This window comes from Oncorhynchus mykiss, chromosome 8, assembly GCF_013265735.2.
Source record: "Oncorhynchus mykiss isolate Arlee chromosome 8, USDA_OmykA_1.1, whole genome shotgun sequence".
NCBI lineage: Eukaryota > Metazoa > Chordata > Actinopteri > Salmoniformes > Salmonidae > Oncorhynchus > Oncorhynchus mykiss.
The window spans coordinates 71,876,518-71,899,731 of record NC_048572.1 but is presented as its reverse complement, the minus strand read 5'-3'; the positions used below and the strand labels follow the sequence as shown (position 1 = coordinate 71,899,731).

At 40.4% G+C, this 23,214-nt stretch overlaps 1 protein-coding gene across 1 annotated transcript in view; it reads left to right on the top strand.

Moving 5' to 3' along the window:
- The first annotated feature begins 15,189 nt into the window (after positions 1 to 15,189).
- Positions 15,190 to 23,214, top strand: part of LOC110530975 (protein Wnt-3a-like) — a 29,078-nt gene continuing 21,053 nt past the window's right edge. The window contains exon 1 of the mRNA XM_021614260.2: positions 15,190 to 15,643. Within this exon, the coding sequence (XP_021469935.2) occupies positions 15,549 to 15,643 (95 nt within the window). The 5' untranslated portion in view covers positions 15,190 to 15,548. The remainder of the gene's footprint in view (positions 15,644 to 23,214) is intronic.

Sequence of the window (23,214 nt, the reverse complement as noted above, 5' to 3'; positions counted from 1 at the left end):
TACAATTAGGCTTCTGATTCACATACATTGTATGTACTGAAGAGTAATGTCATTCACATAGTATGTGTTAGTACTGTAGACAATCTGGATTACAGTAAATGTTTCTGAATGTACACTTACTTGCACATACTGAGCTCGCAGTTCTTTCACCCTTGGTGAGTTGCGCTCAAAAGGTACTCTGTATACTTGTTTCATTCACATCCTGTTACGATGGAGGACACGGTCAATTGTGGAAATGCTCACACTGTCGATTCCCTGGAAGTGTGTGTTGTCTTGTATCACTCGTTCCTGGATTTCTCTGAGTCGTATTGCATTATCTTGAAGGACCATGCCAACTATAATGGCCTCTTGCTCCCGAGTGAATATAGCTGTCCTTCCACCTGCATGTGGCAGCCTTGCAATTCTACAAAAAGTAGTTGTGCAGTTACAAAACATATTCATGCAGTACAATACATACAGTGATTAACTTTACAAATGTCTATTGAAACAGCTGCATGTAGTGTAGTACAGTAAATTTGCAATTACAAAAATACAGTAGTATACTGTACCTGTTCTCTTCTCTGAATGTCCTTACTATGGTGGACACAGAAAATCGGCTCAAATTGGGTTGAACTCAAAGTCCTGCTTCCCTCATTGTCAGTCCATGGACAAGAACATGGTCTATAACTGTTGCTCGAATTTCATCAGATATTTCCACTCTTTGTCTTCCTCTTCGTCTTCCTCTTTCTTGCCCTCCTCTTCCTCCTCGTCGCCCACCTCGCATACTCACTCATCCTTGTCCTCTCACATTGATTCTTCTATCCATTCTCAGACTTTCTCCTTTACACCTTAAACAACCTGTTTGCTCTCTGAACTGGCTTATATTGGTTGTGTCGCATCATTTGAAACAGGTTAAATCCATTTTGAGTGGTTGTGTTCAATCAATGACATGTTTTCTCTATTTGTATTTGATTGTTGCCACTTGTGTTTACCAGTATGGATGACATGTGCATTAGAGTGCAGAATGTGTTTTGAGAATGAGAATATGTTTAGCGTTTTGCTGAAAAGTCTAAGTGAGATCTGCAAATTGTGTTTTACCATGTGAAATGGTTTAACGTATTGACAACAGACTGCATAATTAGCTAAATGAGTCCAGGCAACTGAGAACTTTGTTCAGCCAATGGGTTTTAAAATTGTAACATTGCCAAAGCAAGTGAAGTAGATAATATACAAAAGTGAAATAAACAATAAAAATGAACAGTAAACATTACACTCACAGAAGTTCCAAAAGAATAAAGACATTACACATGTCATATCATGCATACATTGTTGTAACAAGGTGCAAATGGTTAACGTACAAAAGGGAAAATAAATAAACATAAATATGGGTTGTATTTACAATGGTGTTTGTTCTTCACTGGTTGCCCTTTTATTGTGGCAACAGGTCACAAATCTTGCTGCTGTAATGGCACACTGTGGGATTTCACCCAGTAGATATGGGAGTTTATCAAAATCGGGTTTGTTTTCGAATTCTTTGTGGATCTGTGTAATCTGAGGGAAAATGTGTCTCTAATATGGTCATACATTTGGCAGGAGGTTAGGAAGTGCAGCTCAGTTTCCACCTCATTTTGTGGGCAGTGTACACATAGCATGTCTTCTCTTGAGAGCCAGGTCTGCCTACGGTTTCCTTTCTCAATACCAAGGCTATGCTCACTGAGTCTGTACATAGTCAAAGCTTTCCTTAAGTTTGGGTCAGTTACAGTGGTCAGGTATTCTGCCACTGGGTACTCTCTGTTTAGGGCCAAATAGCATTCTAGCTTGTTCAGTTTTTTTGTTCATTCTTTCCAATGTGTCAAGTAATTATCTTTTTGATTTCTCATGATTTGGTTGGGTCTAATTGTGCTGCTGTCCTGGTGCTCTGTGGGGTCTGTTTGTGTTTCAGCTGGATTTGATGCTTGAAGCTTTTCATACATTTGTTATGCCTTTTGCATTTGGGAATGAGAATAATATTTTGTGTGTCGAGATATAAAATATCACGTGAAAGGTATCCGTAACTAAATGCGGGTGTAGCCTTGCCTTTTCTTTTGAAAAAGTCAACCTGGTCTCAACTCCTAATGTGACTATAATACTCAGACATGATTGAAGTTAGCCTAAAGTACATTTTTTTTGCAATTACAATCAGTTTCTTCTGGGAATTGTGGTTAGGAGCACTTCTGATCACAGAGTAGACTATTCAAATTAGCTGGAATGTGCTGTAGGGTGATGATGGAGTTCTAGGTATTTCCTTCAGCACAGGCTAAAGCTAAACCCAATGGCCAATGTATGTCTGCAGCCAGATAGACTATGAACAACAAACTGTGCAGAATGTTACCATGCACCTACACAGAGATGTAAAGTACTTAAGTAAAAATACTTTAAAGTACTACTTAAGTAGCTTTTCTGTACTTTACTGTTTATATTTTTGACAACATTTACTTTAACTTCACTACATTCCTAAACAAAATAATGTACTTTTTACTCCATATATTTTCCCTGACACCCAAAAGTACTCGTTACATTTTGAATGCTTAGCAGGACAGGAAAATTGTCCAATACACTCACTTATCAGGTGAACATCCCTGGTCAACCCTACTGTCTCCGATCTGGCGGACTCACTAAACACACTTCATTTGTAAAATGTAAAATGCTTCATTTGTAAATTATGTCTGAATGTTGGAGTGTGCCCCTGGCTAGCAGTAAATAAAAAAATAAAACATTTGTGCCATCTTGTTTGCTTAATATAATGATGTTTGTATTATTCATACTTTTCCTTTTGTACTTAAGTATATTTGAGCAATTACATTTAGTTTTGATACTTAACTATATTTAAAATCAAATACTTTTGGATTTTTACTCGAGTAGTATTTTACTGGGAGACTTTCACTTTTACTTGAGTCATTTTCTATTAAGGTATCTTTAGTTTTATTCAAGTATGACAATTGGGTACTTTTTCAATCACTGCCTCTATCAAGACAGTTTATATTTGTTTTATTTGTTAAGTAACTTAAAACTGAAGGGATGAGAAGAAGATACCCACAGTATCATCTCCCTGACTGAAACAGTGAGCACAGGAGACACCACAGAAGTTCTAACATAGGGTAATAGTACTACTACAGTACTTCCAGTCTCTTGCATATTAGCCTTGCTATGACCTTGTCCTGATATCACATCCCTGGAGAAGGAATGCAAATCGTATCCGTCCAATCCGACTCTGCTACTACCACTACCAACCTCCTCTCTTGCTCTCACCAACCCTACTCTGCCCGGCTGGCCCACAGGATCTTTTCCATGCCCCAGACATCATTTGTGGCTTGGGTTTGGAGGCTGACGGTGCATTTGCGCTCGCTGCTCTGCTGTTTCAGGCGTCGGGTTGGTCAGGTCGCATCATGTACACTGTGCAGTTCTCAGGACCAGCTACCCAGTCACTCCTCCTTCGGAACCGGATAAGTAAATGTTGTTTTTGAAACGGCAATCTGTCAATTCATGGGTTGTTTTGATTGTGTCCCTGGGTACATTCTAAATGACATAACTCACCCAACACTGCAAAGTGAGGATAAGTGCGGTAACTAGGGGGATAGAGGAGATACCCTTATAAACGCTGTTCATTACAAGTTATTTAACCACATATCTGCAGACTTGATTGAATATCATAACAAATACAGTAATCAATATAGGGGGGATTGATTTGTATTAGATCAGCCAGGCATTTAGTTCCATTGTAAATGAGAGACATCAACAGGCAGGGTCTCTCACAATGCAACTTTACCTCATCCTCTCAACTCCCTAATGGTGTGCTAATTCACAGTACAATTTTCTGACATGTATTACATAATGAATTGAAGTTCAAAAAGAAAATCTTAACAAATACTGGAATTAATTTAGCTCACTGAGTATGCTGAGGTCTTTGTTGATATTTCTCAAAATGGGACAGTATCATCTGTACATAAGGGCGGCAGGAAGCCTAGCGGTTAGAGCGTTGGGCCAGTAACCCGAGCCAACAAGGTGAAAAATGTGTCATGTGTCGATGTGCCCTTGAGCAAGGCACTTAACCCTAATTTGCTCCAGGGGTGCTGTACTACTATGGCTGACCTTGTAAACAACACATTTCACTGCACTGTGTAAATAATATACAGTATATAGAGAGAGATTTAAGATAATACAGTAGGTGATATGGCAGAATAAAGTGGAGCTCTCCAGTCCCATAGAATACCTTAGTGGAACTTAATTCCAATACTTTGTTTGTGGCATGCACATTTTTTTGTGAAATGTTATGACATACTTGAGCCGAATTGTATGTGCACGTAGTGGCATGTCCATTCTCCAAAATCTCTGCTTAAAAGACACCTTGCCATGGAAACTTCACTAATGGAGTGCAATGTTGTTGAATGATCAGGTTAGCGTTTTTTGTCATGAATCTTGTTCTGGAGGCAGCTCTGCAGAGTGGTCATGAAATCTGATTTTAAACCTAACCTCAACCGTAACCCTAACCTTAACCACACTGCTAACCCTAATACCTAATGCCAACCTTAAATTAAGACCAAAAAGCATATTTTATTTTAATACATTTTTACAATATAGGCCATTTTGACTTTACAGCTGGCCTGTCTAAGGTGAAATTGCTCCGTTCTGCCTCCAGGACAAAACTCAACCTGTGTCTAATGCAGCAGTTTTTATCACAGTATCAAATCACGACTGTGATTGTTTTCGACTAAAATGGTCAAAAAGAAGCAAAAATAGCTTCTTAGCAAAGAGACATTAGTCAAGCAAGAATTGTATTAGGACTGTCTGGGAGTGGTCTGAGTGGGAAGGGGAAAACTGAAAACTAGCTGTTATTGGTAGAGAGAATTGGAACTCTGTCCCATCCTGACCTTAGTTCCTTTTTTTATGTCTCTATTTTAGGTTGGTCAGGGCGTGAGTTGGGGAGGGCATTCTATGTTTTGTTCTATGTTTGTATTTCTATGTGTTTGGCCTGGTATGGTTCCCAATCAGAGGCAGCTGTCAATCGTTGTCTCTGATTGAGAACCATACTTAGGCAGCCTGGTTTCGCCCTTGAGTTGTGGGTAGATGTTTTCGGTTGTGTGTCTGCACCAGCCAGAACTGTTTCGGTCGTTCGCTTTGTTATTTTTGTTATGTCTGTGTTCATTAAATAAATATGGACACATACCACGCTGCAGCTTGGTCCTCTCCTTCCAACAGCCGTTACAAACTCTCTTTCTTATTGGTCTATTAACTAATTTACCACCTGGTGATGTCATCAGGCAGTTCAAAACTCCATCCCACCACAACAGGTTGAAATTCCAGGTGGTCTTTTCAAACAGGTCTTACACAAAATAGGCATATCATGATTTTCACAGTATTATTTCAACCTCTTAGTGTGGAAATATATATAAAACACGGGTAAATAACATTTTGGACAGCAAACGACCTTGAAACTGAAAGTGCATGCATTTTCCTTTGGAAGCAGGGCAAAATAAAATAATTTGTTCTTAACTGACTTGCCTAGTTAAATTAATGTTAAATAAAAAATGTTATAATAATAACAATAACAACATCTACATGTACATTACCAGATCCAGGGTTGGCCCTAGCCTTTTGGGGGCCCTAAGTGAGATTTGGTTGGGGAGGACCACCACTTCGCGGGCAGAACATTTTAGTAGCCCCCCTTTTGACAGCGGAGTTTAAACGTTTTCACGCGTGTTCCAAATAAATCATGCCCCAGCATGAGTTTTTTAATGCATGTGATGTCAGAATGCACTCACTGTTCCAAAACGTGATTGTTACACAACAGGAAAGTTAACCCACGCTGCCTTCAAACCAACACACGCTGCCTGCTAATTATCTATAGGCTATGTTTCAACTTGTCAATTTCTTGTTTGGACCTGTGTGCAGTCTTATCAAAGTAAGTGCTTTATTTTCTGTATGACGTGTTGTTGTTTCTACTGCAGCATACAGTATGTACAGAGCATTCAGAAAGTATTCAGACCCCTTGACTTTTTCCACATTTTATCACGTTACAACCTAATTCTAAAAAGGATGAAATCGTTTCTTCCCCTCATCAATCTACACACATTACCCCATAATGACAAAGCAAAAACAGGTTCTTAGAAATAAAATAACGGACAATTCACATTTACAGAAGTATTCAGACCTTCTGGAAGGTTCTCCCATCTCCAAAGAGGAACTTTGGAGCTCTGTCAGAGGGACCATCAGGTTCACATCCCTGACCAAGCAAGACCCTTCTCCCCTGATTGCTCAGTTTGGCCGGACAGCTAACTCTAGGAAGAGTCTTGGTGGTTCCAGAACATTGTTGAAGCACCTTTTGCATTGATTACAGCCTCGAGTCTTCTTCAGTATGACGCTACAAGTTTGGAACACCAGTATTTGGGTTTTTTCTCCCGTTGCTGCACAGATATTTTCAGGTCTCTCCAGAGATGTTCGATCGTGTTCAAGTCCGGGCTCTCCCAAAGCCACTCCTGCATTGTCTTTGCTGTGTGCTTAGGGTTGTTGTCGTGTTGGAAGGTGCACCTTTGCCCCAGCCTGGGGTCCTTAGCGCTCTGGAGCAGGTTTTCATCAAGGATCTCTCTGTACTTTAATCCGTTCATATTTCCCTCGATCCTGACTAGTCTCCCAGTCCCTGCCGCTAAAAAACATCCCCACAGCACGATGCTGCCACCACCATGCTTCACCGTAGGGATGGTGCCAGGTTTCCTCAAGACGTGACACTTGGCATTCAGGCCAATGAGTTCAATCTTGGTTTCAACAGACAAGATAATCTTGTTTATCATGGTCTGAGAGACCTTTAAATGCCTTTTGGCAAACTCCAAGCGGGCTGTCATGTGCCTTTTTGTTGTCATGTGCCTTTTACTTACCATAAAGGCCTGATTGGTGTAGTGCTGCAGAGATGGTTGTCCTTCTGGAAGGTTCTCCCATCTCCACAGAGGAACTTTGGAGCTCTGTCAGAGGGACCATCAGGTTCACATCCTTGACCAAGACCCTTCTCCCCTGATTGCTCAGTTTGGCCGGACAGCCAGCTCTAGGAAGAGTCTTGGTGGTTCAAGAATGACGGCAGTCACGGTGTTCTTGGGGACCTTCAATACTGCAGAAATGTTTTGGTACCCTTCCCCAGATCTGCACCTCAACACAATTCTGTCTCGGAGCTCTACAGACAATTTCTTCAACCTCATGGCTTGGTTTTTGCTTTGACGTGCATTGTCAACTATGGGACCTTATATAGACAGGTGTGTGCCTTTCCAAATCATGTCCAATCAATTGAATTTACCACAGGTGGACTCCAATCAAGTTGTAGAAACATCTCAAGGATGATCAATGGAAACAGGATCCATTTCCAGTCTCATAGGAAAGGGTCTGAATAGTTTTGTGAATCATTTTTTATCAATTAAAAAAATATATTTAAACATTTATTTTTGCTTTGTTATTATGGGGTATTGTGTTTAGATTGATGAGGGAAACAAATATTTCAGCCATTTTATAAAAAGTTGTAACGTAACAAAATGTGGAAAAATGCACTGTATGTATGCATATACACTACCATTCAAAAGTTTGGTGTCACTTAGAAATGTCCTTGCTTTTGAAAGAAAAGCACATTTTTGTCTGTTAAAATAACATAAAATTGATCAGAAATACAGTGTAGACTTTGTTAATGTTGTAAATGACTATTGTAGCTGGAAACGGCTGATTTTTTATTGAATATCTACATAGGCGTACAGAGGCCCATTGCAGGAAATTTATTTTAACTCTTTGACATATACCAACAAACGGGTGTGATAATTCGACAGTGGTCCCTGCACCATAAGCTCAAACCGATGTAATTAGAACACTTATTTTGAACGTCCAGTTTTGATGATGCAACAGTCAGCGTTTGAGCTGGCCACAATGTTTTTTCACAGAAATATTTTGCACAAACACAGTCCTTGCAAAGTGATGTCCAGAGATTTTTTTTCTTCTCAGTTTTAAAGGTAATTTCCTGCAATTCTGCACATTTTACCAAGACTTATGCCTTATGCATGTGAATGATATCTGAGTGAGTGACAAACAAAATCAATAGAGGCCCCCTGCAGGTCAGGCCCTTCGGCACATGTCCTGCGTGCCCGGTCGGTAGCTGGCTTGAATAACTTACCAATCTTAAAATGTTTAGCTCACATGGCTAATTGAGTGACTGTCAGTGACTGACATAAAATACAGAAACTGCTGAACCACAACCACATTCCTAAATTTCACCATGTGTATTCTACTATTCTAACTCTCAACAGTAAATTGAGACCCCGACTGCGTTCCTGAACATGTATTTTTCATTTAATTTATGGTAGGGGGCCTCCTAGTGGCCGGGGCCCCTAAGCGACCGCTTATGTCGCTTATGCCTGGAGCCGGCCCTGACAAGATGAAACATTTCCTCATAGCAAAGTTTGATCTTAGTTCAACAAAGTCAATATTTGCCAGCAAACCTCGGTACAGTATCGTAGACAATAAAGAAACACATTGTAGGTGGGTTAGCTTAAGCAGCCCAACAACAAGGTATATTTGACAAGTCATTCTGGGAAAGATTTCAAAGATCTATTTATTAATGAAACATTATCTCTCAATGTTTGTCTTTGGCTTAACGATTCACTCAATTGACTACCTTCCGTTTCAAGCAAGTGAACTCTTTGTGCGTATAAACCCACAACATATGCAATTTGAATTGACCCTCAGCAGACTTGGATACTATTCAGTTATGCACAAGAGCCACAAGATATGATCAGTCCGGTGGTTGCCAAGCAAACCGAGAACACCCCGGGTAAACCATGTGTACAGAGTGACACAGGAGCCACTATTTGCCTTTACTCTCTTGGGCACCCAAGTTCATTTTTTTTTTACATGAAAAAGAAAAGGCTTTGAACCTTACAGGATGTTAAACAGCAATTCATTGATTTTTTTTATAGAGTTAACGTGTACAGATGTAGGATCCTAATTTAAGCCACTTTGCTACAGCAGGAAAATAATTATGCAGCAACAGGAGATGTGAATTATTATGTGTTTCATAATTTTTCAAAAGGGAAAATCAAGTCTGAAATTTCAAAGTGGAAAAACACACTTCAGAAGTCTTTTCAAGCCTCAAAGACATAACATGTTTTAAATGTCCTGCCTTGCAGTAAAGTTCTCCTGCAACAGGGGGATCACATTAAGATCCTACATCTGTATTAGTTTGGAATGGGTTATGGTGTTTTATTTTTTAATAACTAAAGTAAGAGTCCGCTAAAGGAACAGCTGTAGTCATTGGTGTGTCTCTCTTGGGAGACTATATCAGGCCACTGCTGATCTGGAAAACGACGAATCAAAATCTAAAACTGACCCTTACTTTACCCTAACCTTAACCAAACCCTTAACCTTAACCCTTACACTAACCCTAGCCTTTCCCATCTCTCTTAGCCAGCGATGACAACTGGGAATGACCTAGAAAAAGTGTCACCGTCTGTAGGAAGGGGGATAGCAAGGCATGGAGAGAGTGAGGGAGAGAGAGGGAGGGAGAGAGGGGGAGATGGAGTAAAGGAGAGAGGCAGAAGTTGTGAAGGAGAGATCCCTGTATCTCTGCTCCATGTGTCCGTCCTGCCAAGCTGCAGTTGATGAAAGCCACTCTGTCCTGAGTTGACAGGGATGTCAAATGTCAAAACCTCCTGTTCAGGCGCTCCACTGTTTTATCTGTGACCTCAGCTCTGACACAACTGTCCAGGTGGCTTGGAGGAAGAGCCCAGTGATCAAAGGCCAGGGCTAAGGCGACACCTGCAGATAAAGAACACAGCGATGGGCGGAGTGAGACTTTACAGCCTACCTACAGCTTTCCTCCCTTCCTACCATCCTGATCTCTGCTCATCCTGACACACACACACACGCCTGCCTGTCAATGGGTGTCCTTACCGAAACTGGCAGAACAGTGGCCACATCCTTGTCCTTCCTTCCTGACGTAGCATGAAGTCCTAGAGACTGTCCAAAGAGGTTGTGTCCAGATTGGAGGTCGCCTTCAATTATGTGTTTTACCAATATGGCACATTGCACCCAGGGAGGGAGAGGTAGACATAGTGTTGTCAACACCCATGGCAGTGCCCTTCCTGCCGATAAGGAACAGTGATGGCACTAGCCCTGTTTCCTATGTCTTGAAAGTTCTATTATATTGTATTGTATTTGAACTGAGGCAGATCTCAGGAGCTGTGGTAGGAAAGGGGAAAGTGATGGTAGTTTCCAGGTGAATTGAGCTCCTCCTGGGGTGGGTCCTGACTTAGACAGAGACGTATAGAGACACCGGTAGCCTAGCTCCCTCCTCCCTTTTCCTTGAGAACTTTGTAATGTAAACAGAGCAGCAGCAGCGGTGCTGGAGGAATGGCTGGCTGTGTTTAATCAACAGGTTGTGTTCGTCTGGCCTGGCCTGCTGTTGACTGGATTTTAACTCACTCACAGTCAGGACACAGTGGGATTGTGTTCCAGACAAGAAACATTTGACCGTGCCCGATACAGGTCAGATGGGAATGTGTGCACAGTACCGCATCTTGGTCAACTGCAGTTGTCAATGTTTATGTTTGAATGCTGATTTTACATAAACATGTGTTTTTTTAACTGCATGAAACCAATATTTTTGGGGTGGTGATTAACATGCAGTTTGCCTAGACTTGTAGCTTGACCTTTGGTTTGTCATATATGATTGTTAGAGAACATGGCCTACTGTTGCAGGAAATTAGCAAATACTTAATAAGCCACTATTGATTGTCAGCTCTGTTTGTTTTATGTCATTATCAGCTGTCAACAATGATACTAGTTGACAGTAATCAAAGCATAGTCTCTAAAGTATAATCAAAGGAGACAAGGAAACAACAGAACAATTGCACAATAAAAAGTTAAACCATAATTTCCTTAGACAACACGGACATCTAGTGGTTGACATATAGTTGCACACTTTGTCTTATTCAAACGCAAGCGAAAACACAAATCGCCCACCCACCAGTTGGGTTATTTTCCCTGGACAGTAAGTAACGCAGATATTCAAGTCTATGAGTCAATGTAGACTAAAACATCAACAGTATTAGACTGTCAAAGCTGCAGAGTAGAGAAAGGAAAATCAGGAAAATAGAGAGAAATGACCTCACTGCAATGAGTTTAACGTTGTACATGTAACAGCATAACTTTAAACCGTCCCCTCGCCCATACCCGGGCTCGAACCAGGGACCCTCTGCACACATCAACAACAGTCACCCACGAAGCATCGTTACCCATCGCTCCACAAAAGCCGTGGCCCTTGCAGAGCAAGGGGAACTACTACTTCAAGGTCTCAGAGCAAGTGACGTCACCGATTGAATCACTATTTAGCGCGCACCGCTAACTAAACTAGCCGTTTCACATCCGTTACACTCACCCCCCTTTTGACCTTCCTCCTTTTCCGCAGCAACCAGTGATCCGGGTCACGGCACCAATGTAACAGTATAACTTTAAACCGTCCCCTCGCCCATACCTGGGCTCGAACCAGGGACCCTCTGCACACATCAACAACAGTCACCCACGAAGCATCATTACCGATCGCTCCACAAAAGCCGCAGCCCTTGCAGAGCAAGGGGAACAACTACTTCAAGGTCTCAGAGCAAGTGACGTCACCGATTGAAACACTATTTAGCGCGCACCGCTAACTAAGCTAGCCATTTCACATCCGTTACATACATCGTCACTCTTATGTAAATTCATAACTGAATGACTGTATCAAATCAAATCAAGCTTTATTTATACAGCTAATTTCAGACAAGGAATGCAACGTAATGTGCTTCATAGGAAAAAAACAAATAAAATCAATGAAAATAAAAACTTCAATATTTACGACACAACAAACATAAGAGGATAAAAAATGAATTAATAATAAAAACTGAATGCCTAAAAGCACGCTAAGGAAAAGCAAAGCTATAAATGTGTGTTTTAAGATCTCTTTTAAATATGTCCACAAATATGTTGACAGTGTAGGCACTCTGAAGGAATGCAAATAATCATGTTGTTGTTAGACTGAACCAATGATGTACAGTATATCAGTGGAGGCTGCTGAGAGGAGGATGGCTCGGAGCAAATGGAATGGCATCAAACACATGGAAACCATGTTTTATATATTTCATACCATTCCACTCATTCCGCTCCAGCCAAGAGCCCGTCCTCCTCAATTAAAGTGCCACCAACCTCCAATGAAATGTATGTCTATGGAATCAACTAACGCTCGTCTAACTCTCCATGTCTAAATAACACAGTGGAGTCATTTATTTTCTTACCTCAGCTAAATAATCACATTAGTAATTCACATTTGGATTGATTTGATTTTTCATGTCATGCCGTTATAGTGTGCACTGCTGTCTTCTGTCAATGAGGCTGAATGAGCCATGTGCAACCAGGGATACATACTGGCTGGCCAGGGTCACCCGCTGCTCTGGATTTGGCTTGGCCTTGACAGCATGCTGGACGACATCATCGTGGCAGTGAGGTCAACATGGCCACATAGAGGTGCTATAATGGCCAAGTGACACAATGTCCCTCTGTTTCTCTCTGAGGAAAAACTGAATGGGCTGCCACTGCTGCTGCCTGAAACCCTCGGAAGAGGGTTTCAGGCACAGATACAGATACAGGTTTCAGCACAGATACTGTTTATGTATATTTTTTAATGTACTATTGTAATTATATAGTAAGTACATATCAACTAAATAGTAGCTAACTATATCAAGAACTACCGGTAATCTGAAACATTATTTGACCAGTTATTTAAATTCAGTAAACAATCATCTTTCTTTAGTAAAGCTGACAGGAAACTAGGACCTGGGGGGTTCAACACTTCAACCATGACATCAATCACGTCAGTGAAGAAGTCAACACTAACTAGCACTACACAGTCACTCACATAATGAATTCCCCACATTGGGACTGTCACTGAATCACAGCAAATGTAATGCTGACATTTAGCTGGACCTGTATGCAAGCTGATTCGTAAAGATGAATAATGGTCAAATCGTATCACACAGACGTCATGCAATGAGAAATGGTGTGACCGTCACCTCCTGACAGGGCAGTTACATTGCACAGACATTCACATGCCATACTATTACTGTAAATTGAGCAGACATCATGTGTTTTCCTCACCACCCCTGACTTTGCCCGCTTGCCAATGCTGACGGCAGTTGGAAAAGAGGCATCGTTCACACCTCCTCCCCTACCAGTACCCATTGACATATGGTCAGTACCCCCTTGCTTCTGCCTGTTTCCAGATTTCCCCTTCTATACTAGGCAGGTCTGGCACCCAGTTCTCTCTGCACCTGTAGCTCTCTCAAGCTGTTGCTGCTGAACCCCTTGACTCCACACTACATTTCCAAAGGTTAAACCAAAGTAATACGTCTGAAATCTAGTGTTTAATCCAGTCTTCATAGTTAAATATAACTTACCATGAACAGCAACACTTTTCAACATTCATTATTTTGTCTTGATCCATAGTAGTAAAGGGAATCACCTTCCTGTGAAGAAATTGGGACCCCACTGCCTCATTACAATGAACAGCAAAGCGTTCTGTCAACCAAGTGGACAACTGTAGTGGATAAAGACAGTTTATTATGCATTCAAGAGCAATAATCAATAAGATGAATGTTTATGCAGCCCACTCAAAGCAGTGTATGTCTGGAGGTCCTACTATGGTTACCTTCTCTTCCTTATACAAGTTGTTGATCTAGTTGGTCCCCCGTCTTTCTGTTGGGTGGATGTGTGCCCATCATGCGCCTTCTAAAAAGTAACTTGGTTCACAGGACGCTCAATGTCCACAAGATGGCGATACAATCTTACGATGGTTAGATCTAAGGGGCTTTTGAAATCATAACGAAATACTTTTATGAGTGAGTGAGGGGTGGAGTGAATTAATTCATGAATCACCTGAATGATGAATGCGATTGGGTATCACATTATAGTAACATACATACATTTTTATAAAGCAACACATCCATAAGAAACAATATTTATGAACAAGAATAAAGTATTTCATTGATTCACAAAAAAACATTTACTTTCTTATTGGAGTTTTCAAAATGTCAAAGTGTTTATTGGGAATAGAAAATGTGTAAAACGTTAAAGGGATTATAACCGCTGCAGGAAATATTTCATTTAAATGCGTGACATTGGACTTGAGTTTAATCCATTTGCTTGGCATCCTATCCAGTTGTAGCCTACTATCTTCGTTTCCCTTTCTTGTCAATTCAAAGCTTATTTCAGTGTAAATTCACAGTCCTTGCGACTATAGGTAAATGGTATTAAACAATCACCACAAGAATATAGTTAAAACGAAGATATGCATCAGCGAGTGCATATCAATGGAAAGTGAGGACCAGTCCACTTCCTATTAGATCACCTATCAACAGCCACTTGACACTGAGAGAGAGGAAATACAACACCATGCCATTTAAACCCGGCACAGCGCGGGACGGGCAACCCTATGGGATGCTCGCGTTGCAATGACATGACGTGGAGTGGAGCAGCCTATAGATAACCCATAAGCACCATGGACAGTTCATTGAAAAAAGTCTGGTTTATCTCGCCAAAAGTTCTTCTTTAAAAAAAAATCGTATTGTAATCTGTGTAAAGTGAACAATATTTGATTCCAGATGATATTTTACTCGTTTGCAGATGTTTTATGATGCTATTTGGACATTCGACATGAATTTCACTCTTGTATGCCTATAATTTTGTCATATAAATTAGACAAATGGCATCAATAATTAAGGCAATATGTGAAAGTGAATATAGCTCGGCTATCTGAATGGGTATAATATAATAAGGACCATTATCAGGATCCTGCAAATATGTCAGTACTTCTAAAGTAGCCCAACGTATAACTAACTACATCTGCAAGTTAAAGCTCCATGTATTTACTACTCAGCTCATCACTTACAAAATAACTTTTCAGGGGAATGTAGATGTATCCATGATGGCATACAGGGAACAAATTAAGGATTAGAAAACTGAATAGCGGGGCTCAAGCAATTCACACATATCTATTTCTGCATTTTAGCAGCTTCAAACCAGGGAGTGAAATCCGGACAGGTTGTTATAGCTACCCAATCCACGGGGGTTCGATGTCTATTTAAAAGACCGCGGACCCTCCCTCTTCTCCTTTAAACAACATTATATATCACACACAACATGCCAATGCGACCATGTCTCAATGAGCACTAAAACACTATCTTCTTAAAATTAGCTCATTCTTGTGTTTGCTTTCAGCCTGACTGACTCAGGGATAGCGCGTTCGCATGACCAGAATTTCCCCTTTGGCAATACCTGCTGATTGGGTCCTAAAAGCAAGCTGCTTTTAACTTTTTATATTTGGCTCCCTTCTGCCATGACTAGTCGCAAAATATTGTTTCTCTAGCCTATCATTATTTTTAGGACAAGGTGAGAAATATTGGTCAGCAGCACAGATTGTTTTTTGTTTTTTTCTAATTGAAAAACGGAGTGCGCGCGTATGAACGCGCGTGTATGTGGTGAAGATGTTTTGCGAAACTTTTTTAAGGATGATATACCTTGGATGTTTCCTGTTTCTTTGTGGGTTAACGCATGCAATACCAAGTTATCCTATCTGGTGGTAAGTTTTATCTTCACTCTACTTTTAACTGCAACATGTTCTGAAAAATGATAACGATCTATTATTTCATCAATATACTTTTTCGTTTATTGTTGCTTTCAGTTGGTTTGTTTGAAATAATAATATCAGCATGTGGTTTCCGATGTTGGGCGCCCCGGCAATTAAGTTGTATCCTAGGCTATCATACCCGTCTAATTGACCCTGTCAACGGACAGTGGATATCGACGTTAACCAGCAGAGACAGAATCGTGAAGATGGGTTATAGAGCTAATCACGTGAAATTGTATGAAGAAAAAACAGCACGTGAGTCACTGAAGCTATTGATTTAAAAACGCATGCAGTGCGGAAACAAGAATAGCCTACTTACCCAGACTGGTTATACAAAATACAATTCAAAGAGATTTTTGTTTAAACTAGTTTCCGTTTGCTTTGACTACCCTAAAAAGAGGTCATGCTGCATTCTACTTGATAAGAGATCGCTGATGATAGATACTGATTAAAATAATAACGGGAAGGAAAGTAAGCCGAACGTGTTTTGTTGAATGATAATTTCAAATTATTATTATTATTTATTAATATTATTATTATTGTTGAATATTACATGCGTTTATGAGAGGGGCGGTGCGAAACGGAAAGGTTATTAGTTTCATGATACTAATATTCAACAACAATAATAATAATAAATTATAAAAAATCATGTGGAATCATCATTCAACAAAACACGTTCAGCTTACTTTCCTTCGCGTTATTATTTTAATCAAAGTTTAAACGCAACATTTAAATTACCTAATAATCTCAATGTTTTATTCGATATGTATGATATAGATTTTATTGAATACACGAATTTCACGATTGAGAATATTGATTATTTCCCAAAGCTCAGTATTTAATTGAAATTGGCCATCAGTTATGTCATCCAATGGAGTGGTGTAACCCTATACCGCAATTATTTGTATAGCTTCAGATACTGATTATCCTGGCTTCATCATTGAAATTAGTTTTCAATGATGCTTCATAAACTACAGCCTAACATGTGTTGTTTGGTGGTACCCATACGCAATTGTTATTTATTTGTGTTATTTATTAGTCTTCTTAAAGGACTGGTGTTGATCATTTCCCAAACAGTCAAATAATTTTTTGCAAGTGTTAAAGGCCTAAGGAGAATGAGGGATGGCTTTAGGCCTTGAGTTGGGGGTCAGTTGAGAAAGGAATTAAACCCAATGGTCCATTCACAGACCAATGGAAATGAGGATGTACGTTTTTCAACTGGAATTGCATTTTGATTGAAAATAATCCATAATTGACCGAATGTCTTATTTTAAAGGTAAGAGATGTCTGGTATCATCTCATCACAAAATATTTACTGTTTTCTGAGTTATTGTTTAGGCTTATTGTATGCTATAAAAGTATCTTGATTGAAGGTGACATTTATAATGTAAGTAGGACTGCCTTAGGTCATTAGAGGAGCTTCAATTGATCATTAATTGATCTCTGTTGAAAAAACAACAGCAAAAATTGATGCAAGAAAAGAGTGGGATTTGAGCCAACAACACTGGGTGAACTGGTTGAGTCAGCTGATCAAACTGAGAAAGAAACAATGATGGAAGAGTGCAATTGGAGAGGAATGAATTAGTGACAGTGGGTTGAAAAAGGATAGAAAATTGGAGGAATGTGAATTCCATTTATTCCTCTTTAGGATGGATTTCGTAGAAAGGCTAGTGGAACCCTCTTGTTGAACAACTCTTCCCTTGAGAGGGGAGACATTTGTCAGATGCTGCAGCCCAGAGGCATTATAGCCGGAGGATAGGGGATGCTACATTATAGACACAGTCCTAGATCAGAGATCCTCATCCCCAAGAAATTCACTACAGATTTATATTTCACCAATCACACAATGGCATCCTTCCTCAAATCAATGTTTCCCATGAAATATTAAAGATGCTGTGTCCCTGCACTTAATTCAGCTAATAGGTCTCCTATTAATCTACTTACATGCTCAGCTGGACAGATATCCAGCATAAACAGTGGTGGGCTCTAGTCCTAAATCAGCACTCCTGCTCTGAGACCCAGGGCTCTGAGACTGGCCAGGATCAGGATAAATCAAATCAAATCAAATCAAATTTTATTTGTCACATACACATGGTTAGCAGATGTTAATGCGAGTGTAGCGAAATGCTTGTGCTTCTAGTTCCGACAATGCAGTGATAACCAACAAATAATCTAACTAACAATTCCAAAACTACTGTCTTATACACAGTGTAAGGGGATAAAGAATATGTACATAAGGATATATGAATGAGTGATGGTACAGAGCAGCATAGGCAAGATACAGTAGATGATATCGAGTACAGTATATACATATGAGATGAGTATGTAAACAAAGTGGCATAGTTAAAGTGGCTAGTGATACATGTATTACATAAGGATGCAGTCAATGATATAGAGTACAGTATATACGTATGCATGTGAGATGAATAATGTAGGGTAAGTAACATTATATAAGGTAGCATTGTTAAAAGTGGCAAGTGATATATTTACATAATTTCCTATCAATTCCCATTATTAAAGTGGCTGGAGTTGAGTCAGTGTCATTGTCAGTGTGTTGGCAGCAGCCACTCAATGTTAGTGGTGGCTGTTTAACAGTCTGATGGCCTTGAGATAGAAGCTGTTTTTCAGTCTCTCGGTCCCAGCTTTGATGCACCTGTACTGACCTCGCCTTCTGGATGATAGCGGGGTGAACAGGCAGTGGCTCGGGTGGTTGATGTCCTTGATGATCTTTATGGCCTTCCTCATTCTGAGGGGAGAAATCTAAAGGCTATGGTCTACTTCTGTGGTTCCCAAACCAACCCCCCCCCCCCTCCCCCGCTAGCCGTTCCCCTATTTGATCTATACCAGTACTAGTATCCGATTCAACTAGTGCTAATCATCAAGCCCTGGATATGTTGAATCAAGGTGGCCTAGTAGAATACCGTAGCTCAATTAAATGGGAGTGGCTAGGGATACTCAATTAGAGGTTTGGGAAACACTGGTCTACTACAATGCTGACAGAGGGTTGGTCCCCAAGTTCCACCAGATGGGTTCCAGAATTATAACAGAGTTCCAGAGTTATAACTTATGTCAATGCAAAACAGTATGTTCTTGAGGTACAGCGCACAGTACACAATCATTCACCCTCTCTTGTTGGATCATAAAGGAGCTGTCTTTTTTGTTTCTTTTTTGTGGGGCCAATATTGTATCAAAACACCAGATCCAGTCATGATGACTGACAAAGAGGATAGAAGGCAAGCTTCCATTTGGTCACAGTAACCAGCCTCTGTCATCAACTTGTGTGTTTATGATTTGCTATTGGCGGGTGGGTCAGAGCACTGATTCAGCCTGGGCAAGAGTGCAACGACGGAAGCAAAACAGAGGCGAGCGTGTCCAAAGACGCCATTGAGGTCTCTCTGGGTTTATTGTATCACCCCTACCAATTCAAACAAAGCTCAGCTGGAGCTGCAGCACCAGGCTATAAGGAGCTGAAGTGATGTCACCATTGAACTCTGCATACTTTACGTAATATCAAGTTTTGATTGATTCTGGCTTCATGGAAACTAGATACCTCACTAAAGAGTGAGATAAGAAGCTAAAATAGAAACGTGTTCCATGGTACTATAATTCAATCCAATTTGAACACCATGCTGTTGAACAATAGGCATTTTTTAGATCCTCTCACCAAACGTGACTTTAGCAAATAACCTGTCAACCATCCAATAAATGACAGATAATATTATGATGAAAAGTAGCTTTGTGGAGGTATGTTGGTGGAAGCTGGTGCCTGAATGCCGCTTGGAATTGGAATGGCCACCAGCGGTATTTCACCTTTAACTACACTCTTAGAGAAAGGGTGCTATCTAGAACCTAAAAGGGTTCTTTGGCTGTCACCATAGGAGAACCCTTTGATGAACCCTTTTTGGTTGCACATCCTCCACCAATCCTCCACCATGATCCGCCTGCCACTGTACAGTATACACTCTTAGAAAAAAGGGTTCCAAAAGGGTTATTTGGCTGTCCCCATAGGAGGTAGAAGCCTTTTGGTTCCAAGTAGAATCCTTTCCACTGAGGGTTTTACTTGGAACCAAAAGGCTTCTACCTCCTATGGGGACAGCCAAATAACCCTTTTGGAACCCTTTTTTCTAAGAGTGTATACTGTACAGTGGCAGGCGGATCATGGTGGAGGATTGGTGGAGGATGTGGATCTCAACCAAGGCAGGTTCATGTCTGTCTAACTCCCTGACCTGTCATGGCTCAACCTGACTGCACCCGCCACACACCCACCCCACACCACCTTAAAAGATAAATACCTGGAGGTGAAAGCTTGCCGCACATTCCTTTTCCCAAACATGCTCTCTTGATGTCAAAGTCGGCTCCAAAGCCCCGGGGCCTCCAAGAGTAAAGTGGTAATTCTACGGTACCCTGCTTGGGCTTGCTGAAATATGCATTTAACCTAGGCTGGATACACTTCAGTGAGAGGAGGACAGATCTATACTGACTGAGACTAGAATCAAACATGATATCTATTATTTTCTCTTGTGTGTGTATTTCTGATTATAACATGCAGCTACTGTTTATAGAGATGATACAGGTCTGGTTTATATGAATACTCAATGGTCTTGATTTTGTTTGAGTTTGTGTATCACCAACAGGAAATGTTTTTTTTTTCTACTCAGTGGCAAGTGGTAAGGAATGCGATATCAGACACATGATGCATTATTTACCTATGAGGAAACAAAAATACCTTTTGTAATATGTTCACTTTAGATCTATGAATTACAAGGAGGAACCATTCACTAATAAATACAAACAGTTTGCATTCAACCTTAGACCACAAATTCCATACATCTGAAATGAAGTTGTACAGCATGTAAAATATGTATTTTTTAGCACTCAATAACACCATGTCCTTTATAGTCTACCTCTGTAACAAATCCATGAATCATATTCTGTTGAAGCGTTGCCGCTTCTTTTCCTCCTGCTTCCTTACAGGCATAGAGGTGACCTGAATCACTCAGCCTGTATGGGACATCTTGAGACGTATGACTATGTGTCCAGGCAGGTTCTGTCTATCTCTTTGTCTGTCTGTCTGGCTTGTATTGATCAAATCATATGTTCTACAGCGTACACTCCCATACACTACTAGGTTTAGCCAGCTCATACATGGTCAAACATGAGTTTCGCATAAATGAGAATCAACAGGTCACACCTAAAAATATACACTACCGGTCAACATTTTCAGAACACCTGCTCAAGGGTTTTACTTTATTTTTACTATATTCTACATTGTAGAATAATAGTGAAGACATCAAAACTATGAAATAGCACATGTGGAATCATGTCGTAACCAAAACAAATTCTACAAATCAGAATATATTTTATATTTGAGATAAGCAAAGAGAAACGACAGTCCATCATTGATTTATGACATGAAGGTCAGTCAGGAAATGAAGACCCAGAGTTACCTCTGCTGCAGAGGATAAGTTCATTAGAGTTACCAGCTTCAGAAATTGCAGCCAAAATAAATGCTTCACCGAGTTCAAGTAACAGACACATCTCAACATCAGCTGTTCAGAGGAGACTGCATGAATCAGGCCTTCATGGTCGAATTGCTGCAAAGAAACCACTGCTAAAAGACACCAATAATAAGAAGAGACTTGCTTTGGCCAAAAAAAACACAAGAAATGGACATTAGACCAGTGGAAATCTGTCCTTTGGTCTGAGTCCAAATTGTTGATTTTTGATTCTAACCGCCGTGTCTTTATGTGTGTGGTTCACACCGTGAAGTATGGATGAGGAGATGTGATGGTGTGGGGGTGCTTTTCTGGTGACACTGCCAGTAATTTATTTAGAATTCAAGGCACACGTAACCAGCATGGCTACCACAGCATTCTTCAGCGATACGTCATCCCATCTGGTTTGGGCTTAGTGGGACTATTATTTGTTTTTCAACAGGACAATAATCCAACACACCGCCAGGCTGTGTAAGGGCTATTTTACCAAGAAGGAGGGTGATGGAGTGCTGCATCAGGTGACCTGGCTTCCACAATCCCCTGACCTCAACCAAATTGAGATGCTCAGCATATGTGGGAACTCCTTCAAGACTGTTGGAAAAGCATTCCAGGTGAAGCTGGTTGAGAGAATGCCAAGAGTGTGCAAATCTGTCATCAAGGCAAAGGGTGGCTATTTGAAGAATCTAAAATATAAAATATATTTTGATTTGTTTAACACTTGTTTGGTAACTACATGATTCCATATGTGTTTGTGGTGTTGATGTCTTAACTATTATTCTACAATGTAGAAAATAGTAAAAATAAAGAAAAACCCTTGAATGAGTAGGTATTCTAAAACTTTTGACCGGTAGTGTATATAACCACAATCAACAGGTGTGGGGAACTGCATAAAGCAATACAACAATAAGTGCAGCACAACGGTGAAATAAAACCACATACAGTAGCAGAGTATCAGTGTAGCAAGCTAGTCAAACAGTTTGGAATCCTGCCTTTGTTTGTTTTCTTACACCTGCTGACCTCACTCAACACCCACAGAAACATTCATGAGTTCTTCCTGGCAGAACAGAACGTCTACAGGTCAAATTAAAAGCTGTGCCATTTGTTTTCCCTTCTTCCCCCTTCTGTCTTCCCCCAGACAAGATCCTATCTGCTCACACTTGCAGAGGGAGTTGTACTTGTGTTGCTGGTTCCACTTGGCATGGTTCAGTATTCACATTTCTACTCTATGTGTATTAGGGGCAAGTGTCTGAGGTACGTTGTGATGTGGACTCAGGTTTCTGTTGTAAGAGGTGTGCTATGCTATGCTCTGCTCAGCACCTCAGGATGCGGATTGACAAGGGGCCAAAGAGAGGTCACTTTGTAATAGGAGTTTCCTTGTTTACTGATGCTCTTGCTTTCATTCATATTTATCGCAGACAAAATGCAGGCCATGAGGATGTGATTTTTCTCACAGACACTTTTAAAACCTGTTTCTCCCTGTCTTTCTTTTTGTATTTCTCATGTATGATTAACCAGAGGTCTAGTCATGTCTAAGAGTCAAATAAAATAATATGAGAAACCCTTTAAAGTGAGCATGACACATTGCTCCGCCATTTGCTCAGGGATATACTTTGGAAAGTACTAAATGGCTACACCTATTAGGTAACCTATTGAGGTATGTAGGCTAAAGACAAGAGGTGAAAGCAGATGCATGGGACTAGATGTATTCAGTTGAGCTTAATTTGTTTAGAGCAAACAATATATTATCTTTGTGACTGTTGATTTGCGATGCATACGTATGGTACACGAGGTCAGTGTGTTTCTCAGGGACGACCAGTGTAGGATAATGCGGTCATTTTTTATTTAACATTTTTTTGGGGTGTAATTTAGATGTGCCTGGGGGTGGAACCTTGTCTCTGTGTGGTTATCTTGTTCTTGTGATCACAGAGTGATTACTTCTTAAACATCGTTGCACAGGTCAACAGTTAGTGAGCTAATTGAGCTGCACAAGACCTGCCTGCTTCCACCTGCTCTCACTCTAGGGCTACT